An 18,788-nucleotide genomic window follows, 5' to 3' on the forward strand; every position below is an offset into this window, starting at 1 on the left:
GAAGTGTCTTGGTTTTCTTCCTGAACTGGATCCAGCACACCTCCTTGCTTGCTCGTTTGCTGTTTATGCTCAGCCAGCTTTCATTACTCTTATATAGTTAAGACTCCCTGCCTAGGGAACGGTGCCACCCACAGTGGTCTTCGTACATAATCAACCATCGAGACATCTGACTTCCAACACACACACACACACACACACAGAAAGAGAGAGAGAGAGAGAGAGAGAGAGAGAGAGAGAGAGAGAGAGAATGGTGGTTCGGGCGCCAATTTGATCTAGACTCTAAACACTAAGACTCTTTCCCAGGTCACTAATCCCAGGTTCTGTCAAGGTAACAGCTAAGCCAACACAAAGGCTAATCCTCAACTTAGAAAATTTAGAATAACCTTAATTTCTGGATTTCTTTTGCTTTAATATGTCATTTTCCCCTTTATAAAGCCAAGTGAAGAGATAGGAGGGACTCAACAAGAAGATAACCCTCAGAGCCATTCAAGATTTAAGTTCCGTGATTCTGTACGAAAAATCAAGTCAAAACCCCAGGTTAGAAAGTCTGTCTTTAAAATCATGTGTCTTTCTGCTTTTCAGAAATCTCTAAGCCCAGATGCATATCCACATAGCTGATCCCTGTTGCCGCTCTGCATGCAAGAGAGGTGCTGGGGGGGGGGGCAGGGGAAGGGTCAGGGATTTCTACTTTTAAAGTCCTGGAGGCAAGATTAAAATACTGCCCCATTGTGGGGAGAAAGAGGGGCTGCAAGGAGGGCAGGGCACAGTAAGATGAGAGGTTGCTCCCCAGCTTTCATAATGAGGAAGGAATGGGGGTACCAACTCCAAAACCAAAACAATAACTGTCACTTGTTAAAAAGATGAAGAGATCCATACTTCTCATTATTAAACAAAATTATCTCTGCATTGGTCCACAGAACAATGAGTATACTGTTTGATGCCTTAATTATCTTTCCTGAAGCTATTACTTTTTTTAACTAGTACATTTTTATGAGTACTGGGATGGAATTGTTCATATTTTTTTTTTAAAGTAGAGCTGGAGAAAGATGATTCAGCAAATAAGAACATTGACCATTCTTCTAGAAGACCCAGATTCAGTTTCTGGCACCCACATGGCTATTCACGATCATGTCACTGTAGTTTTAGGGAATCCAATGCCCTCTTCTGGCTTCTATTGGCACTCCATGCAATTGTGTGCATATATGCAGGCAAAACACTCATCGTACACATAAAATAGTATTTTTAAAGGTAATACTAGTTACTTATTTTAAATACTCAACCACTGCTTGCTGCACTTGTTAGAATCCATGACCTATAATTCAGTTAACCTCCAGCAAAGACAATACAGTCAACAGGCCTCCCCGAGCTGCCCTAGCTCAAGCCAGCGTCAGTTAACTGTGTGGGTGGGGTTCATTCTGTTTCCCCATCTAAGCTGCTTGCTGTCTGTTTCTCTTCAGCACCCTCCCGGATTCCCCTCTGCAGAAGAGGCCTATAACTTCTTTACTTTCAACTTTGATCCTGAACCAGAGCAATCAGAGGGGAAAACTCAAGCAAAGGGTGGAGCCAGAGCTCATCAAGAGGACCAAGAAGGAGAAGAAGGAACACGTGTACAAGAGACAACAGAGAAAACGGTATCTTGTACAGTGACGGCGGTGGGGGGGGGGGGGGGACTGGGAAGACAGATGAAGGAGAAAGGGCAGGGGAGGAGTCTGCACCATTCCACGAGGACGCTCACCCGTACCTGGGTTGGAAGGAGGAGGACCAGGATGCCATGAGAACTGACCTCACTTGCCTTTCTGTAACCCTTGTCGCAGTCCACAGACCGAGAAGCAAAAGTCTTGATTAAATCTGTTGGTCTTTTCTTGTGAGGGGAGAAATGAAGTACCGTGGTTTGAGGGTTTTCTTGCTGGACTTTGCAGAGTGTTTCCTCTGTACTTCATTCTCAGAGGACTTTACTCCAGAAGGCAAATGAGACAGACCTGCCTCTCTCCCACAGCCTTACAAGAGAGTCCATTTTTGTGCCAAGTACCACCCCTAAGTATAAATTATTCTGTTATCTAACTCGGAGCCCAGGTTCTTTAAGTAAATGTTATCAAATAAGCATCTTCAAAGGCTGTGAGACACTTAATTTCAGGATTACTGTTGTTTGGGTTACCACTTCTTAGTTGGCTTCCTCTGCTATTCAGTTTTCCAGGTGGAATAGCAAATGTTACCAATGAAAACTCACCTGTGAAATATGAAAAAATATGATAGGTCACCTTCATCTGAAGCAAAGGAAATACACTGTGTGTGTGTGTGTGTGTGTGTGTGTATTCGTGGTGTGAATGTGGGTAGGTTTGTTCCACTGTCCCTGTGTGTAGGCCAGAGGTTTTCAGAGTCTCCCATCCCCTTCCACCTTGCTTGAGACAGGATCCATGATGTCTGTCCATTGTGTGTGGCAGGCTGGTTGTTCAGTGACCCTTCAGGGCTTCTGTCCCTGCATCCCGTCTCCCTCTGGGAGTACTGCAACTACAGATTCACTTATTCCACACCTCATGCTTTTATAGTAAGCACCTCCACCCACTTACCCATCTCCCCCAGCCTGGAAAATCCAATTGTGCTGTAAGATGTATTAAGTTTCATGGGTTCAGTATTAGGAATTCTTTCCCCACGTCTGCTAAGAATCTTGGTGGAACGTTTTCTTGTCACTTTTCAATGTTGTGCAGGAAGAGGAAGAGCTGCTTAATGGTAAGGATGCCGAGGACTTCCTGTTGGGCTTAGATCCCACAGCCCATGACTTTGTATCGGTCAGAGCTGCAGAGTACGAAAGTGCCCACGTTCGCCTGCAGAAGGAAAACGAAATCCTCTTCACACCCAGTCGGCTGGCAGGTACTCACTTTTTATCTTCATACTCAGCTCGGACGCTTTCACATCCTGCAGACAGAATATGCCTGGCACATAAAGACGACCTTTCCAGAGCTGATTCTAGGTTTGAATGTGAGGGGCTCATTCACAGCCATCTTTGGGAGCTGGGGAGATGTCTCAGTGGGTATAATGCTTGGCATGCAAGCTTGATAACCCGGGTTTGGGTGCTGGCATCCATGTAAAACACCAGGCGCAGTAGCACCTGCCGATAATGCCAGTGCTGGGAGTGAAGACAGGTGGATCCCAGCAGCTGGCTGGCCAGGTGAGCGCTAGGCTCCATGAGAGGTCCCATCCCATCTCGGAAACTTAATGCACACACATTCACACTCACCTGAGCACACACAAACACCAGCTGTGTGGCCAAGCAGGGGTGGAGAGCAAACTTCAATCAGGAGCAGGCTCCCTTAGTGCCTTGGCTGGAGAAAGGAAGAAACAGAAGTTGCATAAATGATAACTTGGTGCATCAGTGAGGAGACAATATTCCTGAGTGGCCCAGTGCGATAACCAAACCCCAAACGTGTGTTCCACGGCTGTTGCTGTTGTATGCAACAGCGGTTTTTATAGGGGTGTGTGCTTACCCCAGGAGTGCAGGGAAAGCGCCATCCCCACTTTACTCTTGCTGACACCATAGGATATCCATGACAAATAAGGATAAATTGATTGGATGAGCAGTTGACACTATTTTAACAAAAATTTAGGGGCTACCAGATTAGCACTGACCTGGTGTTTAGTATGAATGCGTGTTTTATTGCATGAACAAATGTCTTAGGTGAATGAAGAATGATAAAGAAGCTTGCCCCATATTTTTGGAGGACCAGAGAAGTGTTTTCTAGAAATGGGTATTTCTAGTTTGAGGGGTTGGGATATATAGGAAATACAGTGTTTGATGGCCACACACAGGCAAGACAGCATGGGATTTCTTGTCATTCAGAGTAAGATAATTATGAGTCCTGTAAGGGTTCCCTCCTGACCTGAAAACCATCCCATCCTGCCTTTTCTTCTGTCTTCTCTAGTCCACTCTGCTGCAGCAGGCCCCACAGCCTTGACAGAATCTAAGCCCTGCTAGAGCACCTCCCCAGCACAGAGCCCCAAGCTTCTCCCTGGGATCTGAATGGTTCCCTGCTACCCTGTGTCCCTCTCGCTACACCATGGCATTCTGGGAGCATGTTTGTTTCCCAGTATGCACAAACTTCAGCACAGTGATACCTGGCTGAAGGTTGGGATGCATTCTGAGACTTTACAGTTGTGTGAACATCTCACTGTGTACTTACACAAACCCAGGTGACACAGCCTCACATACATGTAAAGCCCATGACTCCTAAGAGAAGCCCTGCTGATATTGGAGGGACTTGAGGTCAAGTCCAGGGACACCTGGAACAGAAAACTTTGAGCTCCATTGTGACCTCATACATCTCTGAAGGAACTAGTGTGTAGTTCATGTGAATGGCTTCACGTGTCCTCCCCTTGCAAGGTGCACCCTCCTGCAGAACACATCCACCTCCCAACACTAGGGTGGCAAAGTGTCTGCAACTGAGCAGACTCCTTGTACCCTGAGTTCATCCCGCCCCTCCCTAAGTTCCTATCAACCCTATGTCTGGTCACCAGATGTCAGTCTCTAGTGTCATCCTTTAGCCCTTGCCCCTTGTGGCTACCTGTTGCTCCCACTGCCACCTCAGTGACTCTAGACAGCGTCAACCTGGCCTGGAGCCCTGAGTTACATGAACGTCCATCACTAGGAGGTTCTCAGCAAAGATCTGCTTTTTTCTGACAGACAGAGTGCACCAATAATCCAGGTCACTATCACTTTGCTCAGAAAGTCGTCCTGTATTCTGTGCCGGGCATCAGCCCCAGGTCCTTGCCTATGTCGGCCCCAATCTCTCCGCTGACTGAATTACCAGGCTGTGAGCGTTTTAGTTTGCAAAGCATTTCCTTGTACTTGATGTCATCTAATCCTCCCAGAAACCCAGTGAAGGAAAAGCTATGAGTTCTTGTACAAAAGAAAAAAGAGCTCCAAGTGCCTGGCCTGAATTCACTAGGCTGAAAAACAGTAGCTCAGACTCCCATACCACAGACCTTGGCTCTGAATGTTAGGTTCTCAGCACACCTCTCTGCTGAGCTCGGCTCTGAGTTATTTAGGTTCTGGGTCTTAAGTACACAGGTCTATATGATGTTGCAAATTAACACGATCCTCTTTTCCTTGGTTCTACTTCTAGAGATTAATTTGGAAAAGGCATTTTCTCCATAAATGGAATCTCTGGTGCTTGTTGTAATCCCCCAGTGGCAGTTCATAGGGAGAGGCTGGCGCTCATGCCTGTTGTGTTTATTTGTGAACTCCCTAGTGCCGACCTACAAGAAGCTTCCTGAGAACGTGCTGCAGCCCCGATTCCTGGAAGATGAAGGTCTCTATATCGGGGCAAGACCAGAGGTGGCCCGCACCAGTGAGAACATCATGGAGAACAGACTGTTGATACAAGAGCCTGTGAGTGGAGACCTCACTCCCCAGAGGAACCTGGCACCTAGCATCATCTGCCGGACTCTTTTCCTCTATAGTTTGTCAAGAGGATCTGGTTCATTCTGGTTTTGCTTTTTGTCTTTGCCTCTCAGTACATTCTGAGGCCCCCAAATAACACTGCCTCTCAACAGCTCAGAGCATGTCTCCTGCCAACTCGGTGCTGACATTTTCCCTAGTCCCAAAAGTTTTAATTGCCCACATAGAAAATTATCTCAATTCTGGGTTTGCCACCCTTAAGTCTTTAACAAAGAGAACATAAGATTCTTGTTAAGCATTTAATTCCTTGGTTTTTTTCTCCCTTGATTTTTCAAGACAGAATTTCCCTGTGTAGCCCTGACTGTCCTATTATTTCCTCTGCAGACCAGGCTGGCCTCAAACTCAAAGATCTGTCTGCCTCTGCCTCCCAATTTCTGGGATTAGAGATGTGCACCACTATACCCAGTCCAGTTACTTGTCTTAAATATAACTTAATAAGTGGGGGTGTTAGTAAAGAATAGATTTCATGGATACAGAAACTTTTAGAGTTGTCCAAGGTGACACATGAAATACATAACTGAAACAAAAATTGTATGCCAATGTTTCACAAACTGTTTTCTGCCCAGATATAAAGGAATATGGTCCTTCCCTCTGCTCCATCCACAGGGGAGGAAGTGGTTCGGAGATGATGGCAGAATCCTAGCATTACCCAGCCCCATCAAGCCTTATCCCTCAAGGCCATCCCTGTCCATACGGGAGCAAAACACCAAGGCCGAACTGGAGACTTTGTACAAGAAGGTATACATGTCTTGTTCACTTTAATCTCTTGTTGATGGGTGAAAATGAAGCTGCCCTGCTTACTAAATAGCTTGAGGTGGGTTCATAACATTCCACTTAGCTCTTTTTAAAATAAGTCGTCACCTCACCCAGGAAGCCCAGGGAGCCCATGTGATCCCAATTCACACAGGCGTGGTGTCCTGACTAGGAAGGGCACTGTCAGTATCTTTATTTATGAAATCAAGATAGCTGCTCTTATTTTCCCATTTCATCTGCCCCTTCTGTTCTCTTTATTAGTTACATCTACTAGAAGACGGTTTCTTTCTTCTTCTTGTTTTATGCTCTAAGGGGGATTTACTGTCCTGATATCCCTTTTACTCTCCTATCTGAAGTGCTCTACCAAAGTGTAGAAGTACCTGCTTGGGTCCTTGATTTAGCACTCATTGAATGAACTTGGTCCTCAATCTCTTTCTGTGCCTAGATTCTTGGCCTATAATATATGATTAGCGATTGTGTCTATCTCCTTAAAAATTCTGTGTAGACTAAGTGAGATCATATGTGCTGCCATGACAAAATATCTGAAGCTTAGAACATCACTAAGAAAAGAGGTTTATTTATCTCACAGTCCCAGGGTCAGAGAGCACGGCAACGACTCCAGTCTGCTGCGAGCCTCGGGGCAGATACCATCACAGTGATGGGAACATAGGTAGGAAAGCTAATGTGATGATAACGGAAGCCACAGAGACAGACCAAAATGCCAGGGCCTGTTTTATAACAGCTCATCTCTTGAAAACTGGCCTGCTCCATGTGACCAGCATTAATCCCTTCCCAGGACAGCGCCACTGCAATCAAGCCACCATCTGCCACCTGTTAAACGTCTATCTGTTGTGTCAGCAAACAGCAACACCCCAGGGACCAAACTTAGAGCATTCCATACTCTGAGGGATAAACCCCGCCATCATTTGAAATGTGCAGTATCTCCATACTGATGGACTGTAACAGAATGGGAGTATGGAGACCATTCCCCAAAGTGGAGTGATGGGTGGCGTAGACTCAGGCTTTGCCCAGAGTGTCTGGGCAAACCGGTACTACCTGAGGTACAGCTCTGTGCAATTCCTTTGCTCTCTGAGCCTCTCCTTCACTGAAAAGCAGGAATGATAATACTGCCCGCGACTCCAGGTCTTATGAGTGCTGAGATGACCCAGGAGCTGCCTCTTTTTGCACTTCAAACCTTTATAGGCAGGTATTAATGAGCACTGCTTTGTGTGGAGTGTGATCCTGAAAGCAGGTTTACACACAGGTCCTAGACAGGGGGACTTATTGTCTACTTATCCCCTACTTGCTTACCACAAGACAAAGATGCATGATGCAACTAGTAATCAAGACAGCATGAAACGTACCGTCTAGTCACTCATGGGCCCGTCTCTTCATCCAGGCGGCCATCTCAGCGTGAAACACTAACATAATGAGGCACTAAACTGTGGGTTAAAATTAGAAAACTGGAGTAGTTAGCAGTGAAAGAGACAGTCTTTGGGAGCTAGCAAGCCCGACCCTTCCCTCTGAGCAGTTCTAAGCTTATGTGGACATGGACTGCAGTTAAGGGATCAGATTGTCAGCTGCACTAGGAGAATGCCGCCAGGACGTGAGACAAGAAGGTCCCATTCCGTCTCACGTGGATGACCTTCCACCTATAGACATAAGCTGAGCTGCTAAAACTCATGGAGTGCCAAAGAGACTACACCAATCTCCTGGAGACCGCTAAGCCCACACAGCCAGAGGCCCCGCCTCCCCTCTTCCAGCAGGGACCTGTACCCAGTGGGGGGGGGAGTGGAGGCGTGGCTAGAGAAGGACAATACTCCCTTCTCAGATTAGTTTAAATTGGCAGATATTCCAGTTTCGTTTCATTGTTGTGACAAATACTCTTTCCAAAAGCAAGCTGGGGAGGAAGGATTTCTTTGGTGTACATCCCCAAGTCCTAATCCATCACTGAGGATAGTCAGGGCAGGAACGCAAGCAGGAGCTTTGTTGAAGGCAGGCCTTCCTGCTTCCACACAGCATTCCTTTAGACCAGGAGACTCACAACCAGGGGAGGTCAGCAGGTACCCATGTGGGGTGGTCACCGATCCATGGAGCTTGATGGCTCACAGGGTCTTCCTCAGTTAGCTTCTTTTTATAGTCCAGGACCACTTGCCCGGGAATGGCACCCCCATTCTGTACCAGTTAACTATCGACATAGTTTCCCACAGACGTACCCGTACGCCAATTTGACCTAGACATTTCCTGAGTGGCTCTAGAGTCCACTCAGGTGACTCTAGCTTGCGTCAAGTTGACAGCTAAAACTAACCAGGCCAACAAATAACACTGTATATTTTTCTCATGTCCAGCATGACATTTGCAGAATAAATACATTGTAGAATGGTAGACTCTGGCATTACTAGGCGACTACCTCACGGTTGCTTTTTTTGTGCTGCTAGTGCGTAACAGGTACTTTTCCTACACTTTTCAAGAATACAGTATGCCACCACCAAAGCTCCACGCTGTATGATAGATCCCTTGAAACTGAGTCTTCCTGGCTGTACGTGTGTTTTCTCTGATGTCTTCCCCTTCTCTCACTCCAACTGCTGCAGAATATTGAGAGTAACCTAAAAGAGGAAACCAATCTCCCCGACCATCATATGGATGAATAAATGCAGGAAGTGTGAGGTGCACACAGTGATGGCCTTAGTCAATTTTCCTTTTCTGTAACAAACTATCTGAAATAACCCACTTAAAAAGAGAAAGAGCTGGGTGCGGCGGCACCCACTTTTAATCCCAGCACTCAGGAGGCAGAGGTAAGCAGATCTCTGTGAGTATGAGGTCAGCCTGGTCTACAAAGCTAGTTTCAGGACAGTATAGGCTACACAGAGAGACCATGTCTCAAACAACAACAACAACAGAATTCTGTGAACAGGTATATTCAGAAATGTCTTGCTTTCTATTCATTATGGGACTCAGCTGTCTCTTGTGCCAAGGAGCTTTTTTGGGGGGTCTGACTTAGTTTTCTTATCAGATGAGAGAAATACGTTCTACTGCTGAATCAGGAATCAGCAATTCCTTGAGCTCCTAAAGGACTCTTGACGCCTGGCACTGAGAGGACCCACCTCAGATGCTCACTGGCCCAGCAAGAGAAACCGTCCCCCAGCAAAGCCACCGTCCCCCAGGAAAGCCACCGTCCCCCAGCAAAGCCACTGTCCCCCAGCAAAGCCACATTCCTGTTTGTGAATCACACTGAACCACTAGACTGTCAATTCCAGTGATGGATGCATGTCCACACAGAGGGTAATTTGGGAGTTACGTTTAGAAAGTAGTTATGGTGTAGCCCTACTATTATGAATGTGTTTCATTACAAAGAACAAACGTATAGTTGCTTAAAAGTGAAATAACCTACAGCTTCTAGATTGAAGTCACTAATGATAGAGAAATACAAACAGATACATGAAGAAAAACAGTTAAACTTCAAACAAACTATGCAACTTAACACATTTTAAGGGGAACCAATCCAAGTCTAAAATTAAAAATACCAAATAGGACAAGCATAACAGGAAATGCAGTTTTTCTGATGATAGCAAAGTGGGCTAGAGTAGTCGTTTTCAACCTGTGGGTCACAACCCTTTGGGGGTCAAACGACTCTTTTACAGGGGTCACCTAAGACCACACAGGAAAACACAGATTTACATTGTGATCCATAACAGTAGCAAAACTACAGTTATGAAGTAGCAGCGGGAATAACGTTATGGTTAGGGGGTTAGTGTAACATGGAGAATTGTGTTAAAGGGCCACAGGAAGGTTGAGGACGCTTGGACTAGAGTTACTGAAGAGCCGCCTCCGTAGCCCCATTCTTTCCTTTCACCCCTCTGCGCTGTTCTGTCTTTAACTGGAAGTCTAATCTGTACTACCTGTACTAAGTTTTGGGAATCCAGACCTAGCAGCATTCAGCCTGCCCTTAGCCTTTGTGCCTTGTGTGAGGAGACAGGAGGATGGTCCCTGAGAAGGACCCGGTAATGGGATGGTCTCCAAGAAGACCTGGAAGAGAAGATGTGGGATCTACCTGAGGTCTGCTCTTGAGCTTCATTATTATTTTCTCAGGACAGTATAAACTTATTTTTTAGTCCTTCAATGTAATATATATAATTTATATTTGTATTATATTTTTTCCTTTTTAAAAAAAATATTTATTTATTGTGTATACAGTCTTCTACCTGCACATATGCCTGCAGGCCAGAAGAGGGCGGCAGATCTCAATACAGATGGTTGTGAGCCACCATGTGATTGCTGGGAATTGAACTCAGGACCTCTGGAAGAGCAGTCAGTGCTCTTAACCACTGAGCCATCTCTCCAGCCCTGTATTATATATCTTTATATTTATTTATATTTGTAAGCTATATATATTTCTCTTTAAGCTTCTGTTGAGAATACCTGCAGATCGCCCACTAGCATCTCCTCTAGAGCCTTGCTCTTTAGTTTTCAAATGAAGAATCATGTCAGCTTCACAACCTGAAATACACTCTGAAAATACTCTCTCCTTTGGGGAAATTGTTGCTGTTTCTTTCATGATAGTTATCAGCCTATAAGAAATATAGACAGATGGGAGAAGACAACATCCAGGATTTCTTCCTCCTAATACAGTGAGGGTTAGGGATTCTGAACAGCTGAACTTAAGGTAGAGAGTCGAGCAGGAGTTACTGGGCCATGAGCTCATCCCGAGTTGGAAAAGGAATGCATGGGGCATGTGCCCAGGGCAACATTACAAGATCGTAACAACACTCCACCACAGGCTCCTACTCATCCCAAGAACACAGGCTGGAACCTGAGAACCACACCCCACACCCCAAGTGGCTGTAACTCTGGAAACTCCCATGGGGAGGGAACAGTGAGACAGAACTTGCAGCCAGAGAGAAAACGCCCATCACATCCGTGATTGACATTTAGTTGTGCAGTTGTCTTAATACAGCAAAATCACTATAATTAATGCAGATTTTCTGAGTGGTCAGAAGACTGTGTGGATTTCATTGCCACCTCTCAGTTCCATGCATTTTTCCAGGTTCATTGATGATTAGTGCAGCAGACACAGACTGAAGTTGGCAGCGAGGAGGGGGTGTTGGTCTAAGAACAGTTGCTCAATTCTTTTGCAGGAAGGAGCTTTAGAAGCTATTTACATTAACTGGAAAACTATATGATTGATGTGGCATAAATGCTTTATCTACAAGTTCTGAGGCTAAGTGAGTGCCAAGGCAGAATTGGTGCCCCATCCTGTATTGCCTGTGGGGAGCACAATCAGTACTCTCTACGCTGAATTCCTTTGCATGGCTCAAGTAGGGATGCCAGCTTCAGGCCAGAAGTAATGGAATCTAGCCCCGACTCTACCCTGAACTTGCTTTGGGACCTTGGGCAAATTGCTGTGTGTCTCTGGGCCTCTGTGTCTTCATCTGTAGAAATGGTGACTGAGGGGAAATGTTTAAGTGGCACCTGTCAATCATGTGGAGCCTTGCAGCACTTTGCATGCATCGTTTTCTTTATTCAACAAAGACCAGTGGATGTTTGCAGTCCAGTGAAGTCCAGCATCAAGTAGCAGCTGACTCAGAAGGAAAGAAGGCCATTGCCTGTCAAGATGAGGTTTGGAATGTGCAGAAGAGGGGAGTCTGGCATTAGAGAGCCACGCTGTAATGTTATTCTACAGCTAACGAAGAAGGAAGAAGAGAAAAGGGAACTCTACACCGTGTGTGTACTGCTTCTCTCTCTCTCTCTCTCTCTCTCTCTCTCTCTCTCTCTCTCTCTGTGTGTGTGTGTGTGTGTGTGTGTGTGTGTGTGTGCAATTCTACAATTTTCTTCTAGAAGAGCAGGCTATTGGTGTACATTTAGGGTTTGTGGATTCTTATGAGTCTCAATATAGTGTGTTCTATATTTAATCACTAAAGCATCCAGATTCTCCTTTAAAATGACATTCAGTGTACCCTTAATAAGAAACTTTAAAAATTTGAGAATTTCAAACTGCATGCAATGTATTGTGCTCATATTTATCCCCATGACACTCCCGAAACCCCTTCTTTCTCCCACCTAGTTCTCCCTCCTTCTTTCATCAGGCCTTTCATTTTTAAACATCCTTATAAAAATGATTTTGTGCCATAAAATATCATAATCTTGAAGAGGAAGATACTAACTATTCCTCAGTACCTTTCAAAATAAGCATTATTCCCCAAATCTACATTAGCCTGTGTTCCAGTAGCTGCTGATGGTCCCTACCTTAAGTTCAGGTTCAGTTTCATCAAGCATGGAAGGTTTCCAGGCACATGGTAGAACTAAATCTCAAAGATCCCACCTCTCTTCCTACTAGAGAGGAAGACCCCATCCCTTGCCTTTTGCCTGTCTTCTGTGTGGTCTGTATATGAACAGTATCGCACAAAGGGCTGATGTGTCGATGATGGGATGCTAACTTCACCAAACTTGCTCTGAGAGTTTCTGGAAACCATAGTGTCTCTGAGGCTCCCTCTCTTCACCTGTAGAGACAAGAAGCTGGGAGGGGGGATTTAATTGGCATTTTGTGGATTGCTAGACCTGCTCCCAAGTTCTTCATATGTATCATCTCATTTATTCAACAACAATGAAGAAATCAGAGCTCACCTCTGCAGAAAGCATTGGTACTCTTTCCTAAAGCAGCCTCGTCTGACAGCAGTCTGTCACTAACCAGGAGAGAGTGTGAGCACAAGCGATGCTCACCAGCTCCAATCATCAGTGGTGACTGGTGGGAAATAGCTTGGAGAGGTTCTAGAAGGAAAACAGTTCAATATGATACACTATACACCAAGGGATTCCCTTGCTGTTTTCCGCACAATGGGCTCCGCTTTCCCCATCCCTCTCCCTATGTTATTTTACATGCTACAGATCTTAAAATCCTTGTTACAAGCCAGGGGGCATCTGTGAACCAAATAATGACTGGTTTGCAATGGACCATACACTTCTCACGTTAGAAAATATTGTCAAGGTCATCAGCAGAACCCAAGACTTCAAGAAACAGGAAAGTCCACATGGAAAAGATCCATAATAGTTTGCATCTGCCTTTCCTTCCAGGACAAAAGTACGCTGTGCTTTGACCTCTGTCTGCTCTCTTTGACAGGCAGTGAAGTATGTCCACAGTAGACAGTGTATGATTGGATCTGGAGACCCTCCTGGAAATTTCCAACTGGACATCGATATTTCGGGTTTAATCTTCTCTCACCATCCCTGTTTTAGCCGAGAGCATGTTTTGGCATCCAAGCTGGCCCAGCTGTATGACCAATACCTCGCAAGACAGCAAAGAAACAAGACGAAATTTCTCACAGATAAGGTACTTGTGTTGTCCATGTTTGTTGTCAATGGCAAAGCTTATTCTGATTAAAGTGAGGACCCTTCTAAAATCAAATGTTTCTGTCCCTTATGCCACGTGTTCTCCCTGTCCAGGATGTATGACACTATTTTACCTAGAGGGAAAAGGAAAGTGTTTCACTTCCTCTTCCTGTTTCTGTGATAAAATGCCCAGACAAGAGTAAGTTGAAGAAAAAAGAGATAATTTTGGCTCATGATTCAAGATACAATCCTTCATGGTGAGGAAGTTTAGGAGGCAACTTAAATTGAAGCAACTGATTGCATCCATTATCCAGAACAGAGAGCAGCACATGCATCCTGGCTAGTACTCAGCCATTTCTCCAGTTTATGTGGTTCAAGATCTCTGTCTAAGGGATGGTGCAGCCCACAATAGGTGGGTCTTCCCATCCCAATGAACTTGGTCAAGAGAATCCCACACACACATGCCCAGATGCCAACACGTGATTCTAGATCTTATCAAGGTGAAAATTTGGGGTTACCTATTACAGGAGAGTACAAATGGTATGTAGTCAGGGAACCCAAATTCTGCTATTTCAGGAAAATACAGATGGCATGCCGTCAAAGAGCCCAAATTCTGCCGCACACATTTGCCTTGAAGAGGAAGGCTTGTGTGTGCTACTAGTGACTCCATCCATGAGGAGTGGATATCATGTGATTTACAGTTATTACGTGATAAAGTGATCTTGGATCCTGAGACCATTAGTGCGCTGCAAATGTGTCTGTCCTTAGAGACATTCCTCCTCTGCACCAGCTGAAGCAGCTGGCCTGTGTTTGAGTGCTACACTCTGGGAAAATCTGCACAAAAAGGAGATGTCTCCTGGCAGTTGTGGCTTCAGACAATTTTAGATTTCTGCCCTGACCTTAAAACCTACTGTCTGCATAAGTGGCTACTCTATAATCCTCCCTCCAGCTTTGCGATTTCTTCATATCAAAAGAACACTAGTATGTGTTAAGAACCCTGAAAGACCCGGGGTTATCTTTGAAAGTAAATTTGTTTCTGAGACACTCAGTAAAATTTATATTTCTAGTGAACATTCTGATTATCTGGGCCCCAGAGCAAAGATGGGTAAAACTGTTCCACAGAATCCCAGATTCATAAGAAATGAAAGCATCAATTCTTTGCCAGTGTTGGGTTTGGTAGTTTCAGTGAAAGTCAGGAGATGCCCAGAGCCTTGAGTGTCCACAGAAGTGCTCTCATCATTTCACTCAGGATGTCCACGTTTCTGACACAAAACTTCTCCCCCTATCTTGCTAAGCTTCAAGCGCTCAGAAAGGCTGTTCAGACTGGACTGAACCCAGAGACACCTCATCAGTCCCTTGACACAACCCAGAAAACCATCAATGACTATAAATCTGAAATTCGGTGAGTAACAAAGTTTTCAAGCACCCCTTCTTCCCTACTAGATGTGTATTTGCAGTTCCTATCTCCAGACTCTTCAAAATGCACTCACATGTGAGTTTCTGCCTAATGAAGCAAAGATACTAATGATCTAACATACGAATGCAGGATTTCAAGTCTAACAATAGGAACAAGGATGTAAAGAAAGATTAGCAATCAATGAAGGAAGAGGGAGGGGCTCACAGGCCCTACCTCCCTTACCTCTGAACTATTGGCTATATATAGATTCTGGGAGAGGAGGGAACACTGTCTTTGGTTGGGCACCCACAGATGAGGCCGCCAGGCTCCAACCCCACAGTCATGCAGATGGCTCTGGTTGATCTTGGAGGGTCATGAACGTAATTTGTGGGAGGGTACAGAGTGGACAGAGAAGGTATGGAGGCCAAAGGAGTAAGAATAAAAAGTATGAATGTGGAATTATAAAAATAAAATTAAAAATTAGTCTAGCACAAAAAGGTGCCCACCATCTGGAACCCAGAGTTTCAGGGCTGTGTACTGTGGGGACCCCGATGCTGTGTCACAGCGAGACACGTGCCAGGATGTGTGCAGCATTGCTACCGGGGTCGCATCTGTGCAGACACCGACATCTGTAGCGCCATGTACGATGGATGAGTCTGGTAGCATGCTCCCCCATGGGTGAAGCTGGAAGGCATCCTGTGATGACCCCACATACTGTTTTCTGTGGTGTGGCCCACGGAGCAGTAAGAACACATGAACAATACTCATTTGTCATGGGCGACATATCTGAACTGCACACAGAACAGGTACACATCCCATTCTGTGTTCTGGGAGGGCGGGAAGAGGTGTAAAGTTGGGGTTGGCTTTAGTTGTCATCATCACATTTCATTGAAAACAAAACCTGAATAAATGAGAGCAGCTGCAATGGCAGCATCACGTTCAGTGTCTACACTTCCCTGTTCCTTTGAGTTATTCATAATTTAAAATTCAAAATGTAAAACCCTGATCATTGCTCCTAAATAAGGAAATACAGAATATGAAATTCCTACCCCCTCAGGGAAAGTCCTGGGGAACAGCTTCTTGCTGGTTCCATACACTGAGAGTGTTTAAACGTGGGTTTCTGTGTGCATGCGTGTTATTGTTTTGGAGAATTCTTTCATATTCTATTCTGTCACCCACATTTTTTATGTGCCCCGTATCTTGGCTCTTTTCTCACCACACATCTGTCTCTATTGTCCAAAGGCCACCATTTATTATAATACATTTATTGTACAGTGTGAAGTCTCCAGTGACAGGCATTACTCATTAATATTTAAATTGTGCAATAATTAAACTCCCTAAATCTGTGTGTGAGTGTGTCGGTATTTCTACAGAACAAATTCTTAGAACAGAAAGTAATAAATCATGGAGTTTCAACGTATGTTTTTCTTTCTCCAATCTAGGCATGAATTGGAAATTCTTCTCGCAAAGTGGGAATTAGTGCAGTTTATATACTGGAAAGGAATAAAAAGTATGCTTAAAATGGAAAGTATTATTATTATTGTTATAGTTATGTTGGGTGTTCAGCAAAGTCTTACTCATTAAGCCTGGCCTCAAAGTTGTGACAATCCTCCTGCCTCAACCTCTAGAATGCCGGAGGTACAGGCATACACAGTCTTCTAAAATTATTCATTATATTTAAATCATCATGGCCTCTACATGAGGATAATCTTAGTTTTAGTGTAGTGTGGGGATGAAAACAGCGATGGGCTGGAGAGAGACAGAGACAGGAAGAGGAGGAAGTACACAGAGAGGTGGGGGAGGGGAAAGTCTAAAAGAAACACGGTAAAGCTGACTTTAAAACAGTCATGGTTTCCCTGAGAACTGGACTGATGAATCACTCTGAAAAACAGCCGACCTGTATGTGAGGAGGCCTCAAGGACAGAACACAACAGTTACCCCGCAGCCATTAGAGACGGACACTTCCGAGCATCCGCATGCATGAGGCAGTAAAAGAAGGGATCTGTTTGAGTTTTCACTCAGAGAAACTAGCTTTGTGTCGATGGCCTATTCCTTAATTTATTATTATTATGTAGTTATATTATAATAGTAATATTTTCATATTTATATAATTATATAGTAATATTATGATTAATATTATTATGGAGTGGGCCCTTTCCTTAATCCCTGAAACCAGCTGGTCGTCGCCCAGTTCCCCTGGGACTTCCCAGTCTGACATCTGCCCAGTTCTGGGTTGGTACACTTGACCTGGAACAGCACCATCTGAAGCATTTTTCTATTTGACTTTTTTTTTTCTCAAAGTTGACTTTTTAAAGCAGCATTGAGACTCTGTTGCAGAGCCAGAAAGTAGGCAGGGGTCATGGTTGCCATGTGTTGCTAAGGCAGGGATCATGGTTGCCATGTGTTGCTAAGGCAGGGATCATGGTTGCCATGTGTTGCAAGGCAGGGATCATGGATGCCATGTGTTGCTAAGGCAGGGATCACGGATGACATGTGTTGCTATAAGAGATCTGAGCTCTCTACCAGGGCTTCATACTAGATGTGCTCCCTTTGAAGCAAATAAGAATTCAAGGGCTACAAGTGCCATCCAGCTAAACCTCTGCATCATAATCCTATCTATGGCCTAATTTCTACAAAGCACTCACATCCGTACCATCTCCACTCATGGCCCTGCCGCTCGCTCTCTCACCTGCCTCTGAGGCAGATTTTGCTGCAGCCCCTGAGACCTCTGCAGGCCTCTCAGCTCATGGACGTTGACTCTCAGCCCCACCTGCATTGGCTATTTAGAAATCCCTTCCGTGATGACGTAGTTGTCCTTATTGTCCTTGGTCCACTGGTCCATTCTACCTCCTCTGCCTAGCTAACGGAACTGTAAAAATGCCTGAGTGTGGTTTTAGCCTTTTAAAACCCACTTTCTCTCCTAAAAGGCATCCTCTCCTGTGGATTCACAGAGGTCAGTGGTTCTGCAGGCTGTCTAAGACCTGGGTACTCTGTCCACACCGCAGACCTGCTGACCCACGCAAGATTGTAACGACCGGGTGCCCTACTCAACAATTGCCCTTCTCTCTTCCTCTGCATCTCTGCCGCCATTTCTCATTAAATGTTCTTCTGGGATTCTTGACTTATTTAACTCATATGGCAATTTATTTTGTTGTTGAGAAAAGTTTCCAGTATTTCTGAGAAATTATTTTGTGGGACCTGAAAAAAGGAAATAGAAGAAAAAAAAATCTGAAGGTATTACATAACTCAGTAAACTAACTTGCTATTTCAGTTTTTTTTTTTTAAAAAAAAAAAACAAGGCAAGGGAAGTAGCAGATAATGGGATAAAGGAACATTAGACCTTTGATGATGACAGACTTCTGTGGGACGGTGGCCAGGCTAGGGCCCCCGACACCATCTGTGTTAACTTATCTTCGCAGCAAGCCTGCAAGGTGACTTCTGTTAGCATGCCTGTTTTACCAGTGAGTATGGAGAAGTGACATGGCTTGTCCGAGGCCAGCAAGTAGAAGCCAATGCCAGAATTCCCAACAGGCTGTCACTCTCCTGTCTTCTAAGGACATCAGAGACCCCTGAGTCTTGGCTCCCCAACAATAGCTACCAAGCTTTGCCCTCCCCTCTTCCACCGTGACCTACTGAACAACTAGGCAGCTAGACCTTCTTCCTTCTTCGTACTGTGTCTACAGCCAAGTCACTCCAAGTAGAACTGTCATTCCCCGGCCTGCCCACAGACAGAAGATGCTAATTTCTGCAGTGCTTGCCGCCTTGGCTTCCTCGAGATGTTCTTATAGGCTGACCCTATGTCATGCCAATGTGTCATCACGCACGTGTATGTCCTAAGTTAAACTGCAATTGCCAGAGCACAGG

General features: G+C 44.9%; 1 protein-coding gene across 5 annotated transcripts in view; it reads left to right on the forward strand.

Annotated features, from left to right (window-relative positions):
* Cc2d2a (coiled-coil and C2 domain containing 2A) overlaps positions 1–18,788 on the forward strand; it is a 74,778-nt gene that overhangs the window by 17,721 nt on the left and 38,269 nt on the right. For 4 of the 5 annotated variants that reach the window (XM_041636412.1, XM_041636416.1, XM_041636413.1 and 1 more), the window contains exons 7-13: positions 436–537; positions 1,458–1,631; positions 2,706–2,868; positions 5,244–5,383; positions 6,059–6,190; positions 13,320–13,529; positions 14,824–14,930. In XM_041636412.1, coding sequence (XP_041492346.1) covers positions 436–537; positions 1,458–1,631; positions 2,706–2,868; positions 5,244–5,383; positions 6,059–6,190; positions 13,320–13,529; positions 14,824–14,930 — 1,028 coding nt within the window. The remainder of the gene's footprint in view (positions 1–435; positions 538–1,457; positions 1,632–2,705; positions 2,869–5,243; positions 5,384–6,058; positions 6,191–13,319; positions 13,530–14,823; positions 14,931–18,788) is intronic. The other variant, XM_041636415.1, reaches the window with a different exon arrangement.

Source organism: Microtus oregoni, unplaced genomic scaffold, assembly GCF_018167655.1.
Source record: "Microtus oregoni isolate MIOR12 unplaced genomic scaffold, Mior012 000049F_ref0000343, whole genome shotgun sequence".
Taxonomy (NCBI): domain Eukaryota; kingdom Metazoa; phylum Chordata; class Mammalia; order Rodentia; family Cricetidae; genus Microtus; species Microtus oregoni.